Source organism: Buteo buteo, chromosome Z, assembly GCF_964188355.1.
Source record: "Buteo buteo chromosome Z, bButBut1.hap1.1, whole genome shotgun sequence".
NCBI classification, from domain to species: domain Eukaryota; kingdom Metazoa; phylum Chordata; class Aves; order Accipitriformes; family Accipitridae; genus Buteo; species Buteo buteo.
The window spans coordinates 41,702,836-41,715,102 of NC_134204.1; the positions used below are offsets into that span (position 1 = coordinate 41,702,836).

Here is a 12,267-nt window from a genome sequence, read left to right on the forward strand (position 1 = left end):
TGGGAAGCAATAGACATTTGATGTGGTTATGAAGCACGCACTAGAATAAATGCACTGACAGTTCAACAAAAAGGTTAAGTCTCAATTTTCATTCAGCTTTACCAGTTGATTGTCATGGCCACATGCTAAATAAAAGTTAGATAAATATAAATATATGATAATACACAAGTTTTGACTCCTTCTCCCTCCTATATATTCAAAAGTGCATGGCAATGTTAAGGTTCCTGTTGATTTCTTGAAGATGCCTCAATAAAACCATCTAGATAAAAAAGTAACTCTAAGTAGAAGGAAATTACTGTTTTGAACACAGATGCTACCATGAAAAATCATAGCCTAGACAGAGCTTTAAATTCGTTTCAGCCAACGGCATAAGAACCAACTTGGAAAGAGCTTTATCTGGGAAAGTTCCGTACTAGTGCAGGGCTGCAATTACAGCTTCCTGAAAGGCATCTACCAAACAGGAGAAACCATTTATATTCTATATGCACAAGCAGTTTGTATTCTGTCGTACTCATCAGTATTGCAACTGGTTTTGTGCAAAATAAGAAGCTGGTTAAAGAAAATACAGTTACCATTAGCCAATGTTTTCTCATGAATTAGTGTTTGGATGCATGCTTGGTGACAGCATTTAATTATTTGAAGTTTGGAAATTTATACATAAAAAACCAATCTACATTTTCTTAAAACTTGGGTTAAGGAGCAAATGCTATGGTGTACATATTGAGTATTAATACCAATTATTTAAACAAATTTACACCAAATGAACCTGAAAATTAACAAGCTATCAAAGCAAGACAATCAGGCAAGACTCTTTGAAACAACCATCATAAACATGCAGGCAACTGTGCCAATTATCTAATGAGCAGATGGGGCTAACAATCCTCCCTAATGTTCAGTATGGGTCACAAACACATTTGCTTCTTAGGCTCATTAAATAAATTAAATACAAGGAGTTGTCAAAATAACACTAAGGTTCCCACTTGAACTGCAATGACAAAACACAAATCCCAGAAATCTGTTGTTGCTAGCTTGACTTGTTCGAAAACATGTACTTTTTTGGCCTTTCCACCTAAGTGATTAAACCCCCCACACACCATAAAGCAACAAACATGCTGCTGTCTCCACAGTATCCCAGTGCCAAGACCTCACAAAAGGAACACACGTGATCTTCTCTTAGATGTACTAAGTGGGGTTTGTGTTTGCTTCAAATCTTAATCAGATACTTACTCAGGTATTATAAAAACTCAAGATTGCTTGACAAATAAACACCATGAGTAAGCACTAAGTATTAACAAAGTTTTGCAGCTTCTTCAGCTGACACCCACCATTCCAATTTTAACAAATGCATCACAACTAGCATATGACCCACAAAAATGTCTGATGATTAAATAGAGAATTAATGGTCCCATAATTGTAACATTTAGGCTCCAATTTAGTTCACAACACAGCTTTTGTACAACATACTTATTTCTATTCCTGTTTGGCTTCCTCCTTTTTTGCAGGTTTATTTATTTTATAAAAACGTGCAGTAACTGTGCAAGACTTCCTTGAAGTGTTGCAATGGCATCCTCACAGGCAGCTTTGGAGCAAGACTACCTTAACACAGTACTGCTGTAGAAAAAAATTTATCACAGCCAAAGTCACCAAGTTAGAGGGAAGGGCCAATTTAAAGATACTATTTCAAATTAGAGATGAAGCTGAGAAATACGGAGTCTTCCCCATGAAAGTGCATCTCTTAAGGCTGAAAATAAGAAATAACACTGAGTGTACAACATACATCATTCACAGGGCAATACAGGAAAGAGGACTTCTAAAAAGCAGGCTAAGGACTTAATTCAAAGATTCAACATCCAGTAGTATATGGGGAAATGTGGCTTTGGACTTCCATGTACGTGAAAACTTAAGATGTACTTGAATACTCAGAATAGTTTTCCTCTGGAGCAGTTAAACTTCTCAAAATTCTACTCACTGATTTTATGGGGGTTTTTTGCTGTGTAGTCACTGATTACTGATTTTACGGGTTTTTTTTCTGTTTTAATGTTCCTAGAACCAATCAGCCAAAATGTAAGCTCTGATATGATTCCCTCTACTTATGTGGTTGAATGTACCCCAGTAATGACTAATAGGACCTCAGCTAACGCAAACACATCTTCACTAGGGAAGGAAGCAATTTGTGTTTAACCAAGAATTATCAGAACATTTACCTTACAAGTCCTCTCTACTGATCTGATCAGACCTATGCACCTACCTATGCACCAGCCCAAGCTACTCTCTAAATGATGACGAAGATGGGGACAGAGAGAACTAAAAACATTAAATAAATTTCCCAGTGATGATACACGCTACTCATATGAGGTTCACAGCTTTCTAATACATTCTTACTCCTTACTGAGCTCCAGCAATGAAGTGATTTGCACTGGATTTTGATAAAGTCTGAATAACAGCTGCATCATGTGAGAGAACTGATGAAATAGTGATTTTCCAAGTACCATGCTGGACTTGCCTCTGTCTTCAAGTTACTTTTTGCTCCTCTTAGGAGGTTCTCCTCTTCCTAATTTTCTGCAAGTGATGACACGTATAACCTCAAGTGGTTTTCTGAGTACATGCCAAGGCCATTCTTTTTGGAAGCGCATATCCATCCAAAATAACTATCACCTACCTTTTGAACTGCTTTCCAATTTAACAGCATTTTTTTTTTTGTGGATCAGATTGAATTAGCAGTAGGTTATAGTTAACCTAACTCTTGCAAGATAAGGAAAAAACTTCCCATCCTCTACTTAGACAGTTTTTTCCCTAGTACATCGAAAGACCGTACTACTACACAAATATAAAAATTGAGTTCTATGCACCAATCCATGAGAGGTCACAGCATCCTCTGCTCTTTGAAAAGAGTACTTCTCTTTGGAACTAATCTCTCTAAGACTGCCTTTTAACCTGAACACAGCATAGCTTCCTAATATGATCAATACAAAGACCATTTATCTTCCTTTCTGTCCCCCCAAAAAGGCATTTAATTACAGTAGGAGGAAATAAGCTATGAAAGAAAGGTAAAACAACTCTGCTCTACTCTGACACAGTACTTTCTGGTTCACCTTGAGCTTGCATCTCCCATGTGAGTTGGGGCTATTTGTTTGTGACAGACTCAGAAGAAAAACAATACTTCCAAATAACAGCTAGCCTTTTTACACACACCATGCATTATAATAAAAAGATCCAGAACACGATGACTGTTCAGCACATTTTCACAGAAGCTTAGCTGTCTTAATTGAGGAAGGCAAAGCTCCTATTCAGCTTTAAATGAAGAGGCTGAAGTCAAACTACAGAAATCAAGGCTAAATATTTAGTAGTACCAATATCCACTTCTAAACAAGACACAGAAGCATCCTTTTCTACACCATAAAGGCTTCCACAGAACATGTTTTCATAGTAGATATCCCAGTATTCATAGCAATGGTTACCTCTGCAGCTCTCAGCTGTACACTTCCTTCATTACACTCTGATTCTAGTCTGTTCTTCTCAGCAGCCACTGTAGTGCTCTGAAGAACCAAATCTGCTTTGAGGATGTTCAGCGATATGCAATTCTACATAGGAAAACAGAAAAATGTTATTTTTTTCCACAAGAGGCTCAGAACTGATATAATGACTATCAGGCTTTAGAAACTATCCATTTTTTAGTCATAGAACACAATCTCACACCATGTTCAGCTCTTCAACACTGCCGTCTGTCAAACTAAATGAAAAAGAAAGGTGACTTACTGGTGACCCAAACTCTTCAAGATGTATAGTCCCCATGTACTTTTAATCTGTAAACATATAAATATCACTTGCAACCAAACCATTTTACACCAAAAAAGCACATTCTCTTTCCCTACAGCATATACTCATGCGTGAAATGTAAGAAAAGACAAAGCCATCTGAATTCTTTCTTGGAAACAGAATGAAACAGGTAGATTTTGGTGGACTACTTAAGTCACACACAGAGATGGAAAAAGGTCAAAAAATAAACACATTAAGATATATGCCTCTCTCACTCACAATGCAAGATGACTGACCGGATGTACAGTGACTCTGGTGTCTTGTGTCTTAACTGGAACAGCATATGACAACAGAAGGAGGCTCCATTTTGGAAGTTTCATAACAGGTTTTAGTGATCCCCAGAACCTGGTTTGACAACTTTGACATTAAAGTGGTTGCTTCTTTATATGAGTCAGCCTCAGGAATGGTCTTGAGGCTTCAAAATCAGCAATATATTCTTGACTGTGCAAAGCGTAGCTTCAAACCTCGAATTATGGGGCACTGAGAACAACAGTTGACCTTTTTTTTTTTTTTGTGATGGTCATATAAATACAAATGAATCCTCTCTCTTAATGAAAGGGAGGACAAGGTTCCAACTGTAGACCTAGAGGACCTACGGGATGAAGTTTTGAGATCATAACAGTGAGCCAAGGTCTGAGATCTTTACTATTGTCATTTCAACACAAAGTTTCTACAGTGTCAACTTGGACATACAATAAGTTTATTTGTTTCCAACCCATTTAAACAGTTTTAAAACAATTATTAGAGAAGTAGACTGAAAAAAAAAAAAGTCATAACGAAAGGAGATGAAAAATGGAAGCAGTTAAGATTATTCAAAGACAACAGCACAAAGAGAACTACATGCAAAAGCAGTGCCAGAATCTGAAACAGTGGCACAAAGCTGGTTCTGTCAAGTGGTTGTAAAGTATTGATGTGTACTAGGTATGTGCCAGGTATGCTCTGCCTTGTGTATTTGTGTAAATATACATGCAGCCTGTCACTCTAGTTGACTGTTCTATACAAGCCCCAGAACTCTTAAAAAAGTAGATCATATTGCCACCACGCAAACACATACAAATCCTATATATGTTTTAAATTTCCTTTTGTGGCAGGAGTATTTCTGAAACATATGACTGCCTAATTTTTTATCACTTTAATAGCCTACAGCTAGTATAAGTACAAAACCTATTGAAGAAAGCACATAGACTGCCATGAACTTGGAAGCATTCATGACGTTTTGTTTCAGGATGACCAGAAATGTATGGATTTCAACAATTTTGATAAAACATATAATGAAACATCCTTCTTGTATCTGACTGTCTTCCTCTCTTCAGTATGTACTAGCATATATTTCCTACAGCACACAAAGTGTGAAAATTAAGCTGATACATAACTGAAATAAATCCCTTTTGTAATCAATAACTATTTAAGGCAAATACTATCCATCCTCCCCTACACCCCTGGTATACTGAGAAATAGACAGTATGTGTCAAATCTGTTTTCCTATGCTGGGTGAAAAAGAGATTAAGACACTCCTTCAGGCAGGTCATACAGCAGTCAGTAAACAATTTCGGCTGCACTTTACAACTGCAACACACTTGGACAGTTTACATAGTGGGAAATGGGCATCAAATACAAAAATCAAAAGCATATTCTAGAAATTCCTGTTTTAAATACAGAGCATTTGTACAAGTTTTGAGAAGAATTACTTTTCAGTACTGTTATTACCTGCACAAGTTCTGTAAAGTAATCTACAGCCTAAGCAACCCTTTTAAGATGGCAGGTGTCTTCTGCCATTCTTTGGCATTTTCAAAATTGCTTTGGCTAATTGACCAAAAGGTGATGTCTGAAACACTCCAACTGTTGCAGTCCATGCCTATCAACAAACAGAAACAGCCCACACACTTGGAACGGTTTTTTCTTTACTTATTATATAAATACCAGCAACTGAAATGTACTGAAATCAGCCTCACTTCAAAGGTACTACCCAACTCTTCTCAGGGGTAAGCAAGAACACATTTCAACATTAGTAAGGCATGGCAAAGGAACAACATACACGCTCAAAGTGGTTGCAAGAACGACACCATTTCTTGATGACTGCAAAAGCACAAGCAGATTCCCTTGGAACTAAAAGTAACTGTTTCTTGTTTCTTAGTTATTAAAAAAAAAACCCTAAGCAAATTCACTTTGTGGCAGCTCCCATTATTAGGGCTTACAGGCTAAGCTAAAGCAATAATTAAGTCCAGACTGTTTTCTTCTTTTTTGATTTAAAGAAAACCTCATGACATTGGAGCCTGAGAGTTGAGTACCTCTCCCATCCTAGCCCTCTTCCACAAGCACAGATCCTTACAGTTTCAGGCCAATTTTTCACATGACTAACGACTACTTTCTTTTTTCAATAAAACAACAACAAAAAAAGGGTGAATATGAACTAGGCTGGAAGCAACAGTTCACAGAATTATGTGCTATTCTGAAAATGTACAGGCTGAAATGGTTACAGAGTTCATTCCTAGTTCATTCCTGCATTTACTGAATGAGACCATGGGTTATATGACTTCAGTCACTGAGAGTCTAAATCAATGCAAGCAAATGATCTACAAATCAAATCAACGACAGATGAACAAGTTCAAGTTCATAAAAGCTTCAAAAGATGTTTACTCTGAAGCAAGTTAGCTCGTAAATATTTACAGTAACACATCCAAATATCGCATACCTCCTACTTAAGTTACAAGAATGGGACTTTTCACAATAGTGTAACCACACAAGTTAAAAATACATACCTTTATGTGATGCATTAGTTCAGTAACAAGCCTTGCTTTTTGGGTATTTATTTCTTTGATCTTTACATTTGCCTGTTGATATTCATCCTCTAGGCTGATAGCATCTTCTTCCAGCTGTCTTAAACTATGGGGGGAATCAATATTTGATTAATTTTAATTAGAAATAAATTGTACAAAAATTCTTAATCTTGGTGATGAACCAACAGTTAGCAAGAATAGGAATTTGTATACTTAAACATTCTGAACATTAGAGGCATTCCCCATCTATGCATTTTAAACCTAAGAAATTCAAAAGACAAAGAAGTCATAATTAAAGAAACTTTCATTTTGGCTACTAAGAGCACCACTCAGCAACGATACTCCTTTACTGGTGTACATTTCAGATTTAAAAAAAAAAAAATCAGCGTAAGAATTGACATTTTTCTTCTGCTGCTAGTTCCATGCAACAATACAACACAGGAGAGTTCAGCAGGTTTGCTTAACTCTTTTTATGTGTACTAGTAAAAAAACCTGTGTCCTCAACCTTCATATGAAATAATCACGATGTTTAGTGAGCTGCAAAGCATTTGGAGATCTTAAAAAATGGCCAAACAGGCCAAGAGGATGATCCAGGAAACTAGAAACCAACAATTCTTACTTTGATCCCTGGGAAAGTTGTGGAGCAAGTCCCCTCAGAACATAATTCTAGGGGCATAAGGGAAAAGGTGATAAGGAAGAATTACCAAACATTTACCAAGGGTACATCATACCTGATGAACCTAATCATAAAACAACTGGATGACAGGAGATCAGGTTGCCATTTACCTCAAGCTCACCTGCACACCCAAAAAGGAGAGACAATAGCAAGTGGGGGAAGCCCAAATAATACCCTACCCCAGCCACCCCCAGGCCCATCACAGGAGCCATCAGCCCATGAAATGCCCATCTCCACAAGCCCAGAGCGGCATAGGGGCACACTAGCAGGCAGGAACCCAAATTAAGCACGCAGAGGAAGGGACACCCTGTCCCAGGACAGCCTTAGCATCAGTGTCCAGGTGTGAAACCCAACAAGGGAAGTCACCACCACATCGCCCTCTGGACTGAGGAGTGCTGTTCCCTGGGGGTATAGGAGACATTACATGATGCAGCAGAAAAGCATTTTGTGACTGTGCAGGACTTACTATTGGATATTCAGGAGAGAAAAATGCAGGGAAAGGGAGGGATCTAGATGACTCGGAGACGAACAAGTGTGGGAAAATGGAGGGATATGGGGATAAAAGGGACAATTACATGTAAATAGCTGGCTGGTCAATACAGTTGTCCAGCCATGCCCAGTTGGCACACTCTCTTCTTAATTCCATTTTTCACTTTTTTCCTAGGTGAGGGACTCTGTTCAGTATTCATGTGTGTGTATGGGAGTCTGAGTGCAAGCAGCTATAGTCAGATCACAAGTCAGAGGACAGGGCCTGCCATTGTGGTGCCAGCAACTGGAGACCAGAGTGAGTAGACTTAAGTGACAGCCACTAGAGTGGGACCACAGGTCAGTGGCCAAGAGTCCATGGTGCCAGCATCTGGTACAAGTGCAGGTACATGTTTGATCCCCAGCCAAGACCAAGACAGACTAGCTGGCAAGTAGGTAAAGAGGCCTGGGAACCAAGGGGGTATGTGTGTCACTAACAGTGAGACCACAGGAAGAGATGGCTATTGGAGGGACCAGGGTAGTCCAGCCTGGCTGCCAGAAACCATGAGATCTGCTGTATCTAGGGGTAAGACCTGCTGGCATGTGTATGTATTTAAGGGTAAGATGACAGGGGTACTGGCTACTGGGGGGGGTCTAAGGGAGTCATGGCTACCTCTGCACATTTGTATGCCTCTGTGTCTCTGAAAGCAAGACCACAGAGTTAACTATTGGGAGACCAGGGACTCCCAGCCAGTTCTGCATGTGCAAGCACATGCGTGAGTGAGGCAGCCTGTACGGGCAACAGGAGGAGGGCTGCAGCCTTGGCAGTTTGCATATCCAAGTACCAGCAAATGGGGAGACTGAGGTCCAGCAGCAGCTACTGCATAGACTCAGTGTCTGGACCCAGCTGCTGATGGGATCCACATTGCCTCTATATATGCATAGGTTTCACTAAGGGAGCCCCATCCCCTAGGAAGAGTAGGAACATGATGAGGGCACTCATGCTGTGTTTGTCCAATTGCCCTGTGTGTCCATCTGCGCTGTATGTGAATATGTACATACGTGCTGTTTAGACATGTTCACCCAGAGCACATTTACTGGGTAGACAGGCTCAGCATCACCACTGGTTGCACTTGGGAGCATTAAGTTGCATCAGCCCCACCTTCCTCTCAGGCTGCTAGATCCACACTCATTCCCCTAACTTTCTTAATGCTGTCTCCCACAATATTGTTGTACTCAAGTTGGAAGACTACAGTCTGGATGGATGGAAGACTACATAGCTAAAAAAAAAAGTGGTTGGATGGTCAGGCTCAGAGGGTCATGATTAGTCTGTTGTATCCTGCCTGGAGGCCAGTATCAAGTGGCGTCCCACAGGATTAAGTTCTGGGACCTGTCCTGTTTAACATCCCCGCCAGTGACACGGAGGAGCAGACAGAGGGCGCTCTCAAGTTTTCAGACAACACTAAACTGGGGGGTGCAACAGGCCTGCTGATCTGAGGGGTCTGCTGAGGCTGGAGGCAGGGGTCCACAGAAGACTCATGAGATTCAGCAGTAACATATGCTGAGTTCTGCCCTTGGGAAGAAAGTGGCTCTGGCAGTGATACAGGCTTGGAAGAAGGATACTGCCTGCAGAGAAGCTCTGCAGGGAATGACCTGAGGTATTGGTGGACAATAAGCTAAGCATAAGCCATCAGCACGCCCTGGCAGCAATAAGGTCCCCCAGCATCCTTGGCTGTATGAATGGAAGCACAGGCAGGTAGAGAGTGATTACTCTTCTTTGTTCAGCACTGCACCCAGCTATGCCTCCTGCACCAAACATCAACAAACTGGAACAAACTTGAAAAGCAAACAAGATAGTCAGGGGCTACAGCACAGGCCCTGCAAGGACAGGATGAGGGTGCTCAGCTTGCTCTCCCTAGACAAGAGACAGCTTCAGTACACCTAACAGCAAGCCCCCACTATTCTTCCCACAAGGAAACCACTGACAGGATGAAACCAGGCTCTTGTAAGAGGTGCATAGTAGAAGGACGACAGACAGTGGACATAAGTTGAAACAAGAAAAATCCAGACTAGATGTCAATAGAAACCTTTTCCCCATAAGGACAGTCCAACCATGGAACAGGATGTCCAAACAAGTTGTGCAGTCTCTATGGAGACTTTCAAGATGCAGTGGGATACAGGCCTGAAAACCTGGTCTGAATTCAGTGTTCACCTTCCTCGGAGAACATGGCTGGACTACAGACTACACGAAGTCCCTTCCAACCTAAGGGATTCTGTCACTGTGTATTACTTTCAAAATTATATCTAGCTTTATTCAGATAGTCATATCAATTAGAAACATGAATATTTGAAAATAGTTATAGTCACTGCAAGGATTATTTACATAATTTCTATCTCTACAGAAAGACACTAATTTTTTTGTATAATGTGGATAACAGCCTTGTCTGTAGTTGTGTTAGGATTCTTACCCCTATTCAAAATTAAAAGAGTGTAATTATTTTTTCAAAGGGAAGGATTTAATCAATATTTGTTTAGGTAAAGGGTCCACCTCCTGCCTTCAAACTGTATTCTGTATTCTAGTAAAACACCATGACAATACATGTATCCCTAACAAGAAACCTGAGAGCAATACTTGGCTTTGGGGCTAAGCTCACATCCACACTGTTTAAAGCTGCTTCTTTTCAAGCAAACTGGACACTTGAGACTATACAGCAGTTGATTCTGGTCCCTCTAACATCCCTGCAGCCCTATTTTTCTTTTTTTTTTCCCCCCTCTCAACACTCTTTTCAGTTTAATGTACCATAAGTAATGCAGAAGTGACTGAGCAGCTGCGTGGTGTTTAGTTGCTGGCTGGGGTTAAACCACAACACATGCCCAGGTTCTCCGTTATGACAAAGCAGTAACAGAAGAGCTAATTGCAGAGGCCCACAAACCCAGAAAATACATTAAGACAAATACTGTGGACAGTCAGGGTCCAACTCAATCCCTGACATGCTTACTTAGTACCATTTATGTCTATTATGGTATTAACTAGATAAGTGCTACCAAGACAGAAGACGATGGTAATATTTGAGTAAATGAGTGCAATGACCTCTCACTGGAATCCTACGAATTTTTTACATTGTTACATCGTTTCTCAATTACTGTCTTAATCTCCATTTCTAAACACCTTCTTTGTCTTGATTATCACCTGTGTCTGATGCTCAACTACTGGTTGCTTTGTAAGTGTAAAAGCACACTGCAGTAAGAGGAAGCTGAAATACCTTTGTTACTAAAATTGTTCAAGTTTTATAGATAATATGGCTTGTTTCCTACCTATCATACTTCACACCAATTTTTGATTCCAACTGTCTCCTCCTGTTTCCTCTCTCTAAAAGCTCCTTCTTCTGTTGCCTGAGCTCATTGTCTCTGTGTTCCAGATGTTTCTGTGTCTCAAACAATGTAGTCAAATGCATATCCAATGACTTTAGTGTGTTATTAATGTCCTGAAATAAAAGAAAACACACCACTAGCATTATTACTACAAACATACCATACTAACGCATGCAAGTAGGCTATGCTTATTGCACAATAAAATTGGTAGTAGCTCACAACATATGCAGCACAGAAATAAATTCCTACCTGTTGCTCGTTTTCCAACTGCCTTCTTTCATCTGTATCCACTGAACTAGTGAGGAACTGTGCTTCTCTCAGGGATGTGTTGGTAGTGAAGGTTAGGTTTGTATAAGCAGATACTTTAACAATGTATTTTTCTTCTGCTGTGTATATTTGCCTAAGTTTGGTTTCTTGTATGACCTAAAAACCACACAAAAATATTAATCTGACAAAAGCATTACTTAAGGCAACATTTTTCAGAACAAGGAATAAACTAGCTAAAACCAACAGTAAAGAACTTCGGCTTATGCAAGACTCTGACTTGTTAACAAGCCTTTGCAAAAAGATGATGCTACGTTTAATGCACTATTATACTTATAATTCAGACCGGTCAGCAAAGAACTGTTAAAATACTGTCAAACACAGTATGTTACCATCACCAGTTAAACAAGTTCTGATTACTCTGATATTACAGATAGACGCTGGAAAAGCCTGTTAACATTTGTACTGCATCATGAACAAGGATTGTACTGGCTGTAGATGCATAACATGCAAATGCAGCCTGTGTACCAAAGAACCCAAAGTGCTTAAGAAATTAACAGATGAAACCATAAGGTGAGCTGTAATGCATAAACTTCAGTGAACCAAATGTATCTGTAGGAAAAAAAGAAGAGGCATTATAATACTAGAGTTACTATTTTTAAATGACTTATGTAAAAAAGGATATTATAAATAACCAAAGATTTACCATAATGCAAGGTAGAATAGTACTTCAAAAGGATATAAAATGTTAAGTAAATGAGGAACAGCAAAAAACCTCCACAGGACAACGTAAATTTGACTAAAGATTTTTTCAGTTTACATACACAGCACCAGCAATATTGTTGATTTCATTCCTGGACACTGAAAACCTTTACAGCTTTACAGCTCAGACTGTGG

The 12,267-nt window shown here is 39.6% G+C and overlaps 1 protein-coding gene across 4 annotated transcripts in view; it reads right to left on the bottom strand.

Moving 5' to 3' along the window:
• SMC5 (structural maintenance of chromosomes 5) overlaps window positions 1-12,267 on the bottom strand; it is a 55,331-nt gene that overhangs the window by 13,682 nt on the left and 29,382 nt on the right. For all 4 annotated transcript variants that reach the window (XM_075019687.1, XM_075019686.1, XM_075019685.1 and 1 more), the window contains 4 exons: window positions 11,356-11,529; window positions 11,050-11,219; window positions 6,576-6,699; window positions 3,459-3,581 (listed from right to left, as the gene is read on the bottom strand). In XM_075019687.1, coding sequence (XP_074875788.1) covers window positions 3,459-3,581; window positions 6,576-6,699; window positions 11,050-11,219; window positions 11,356-11,529 — 591 coding nt within the window. The remainder of the gene's footprint in view (window positions 1-3,458; window positions 3,582-6,575; window positions 6,700-11,049; window positions 11,220-11,355; window positions 11,530-12,267) is intronic.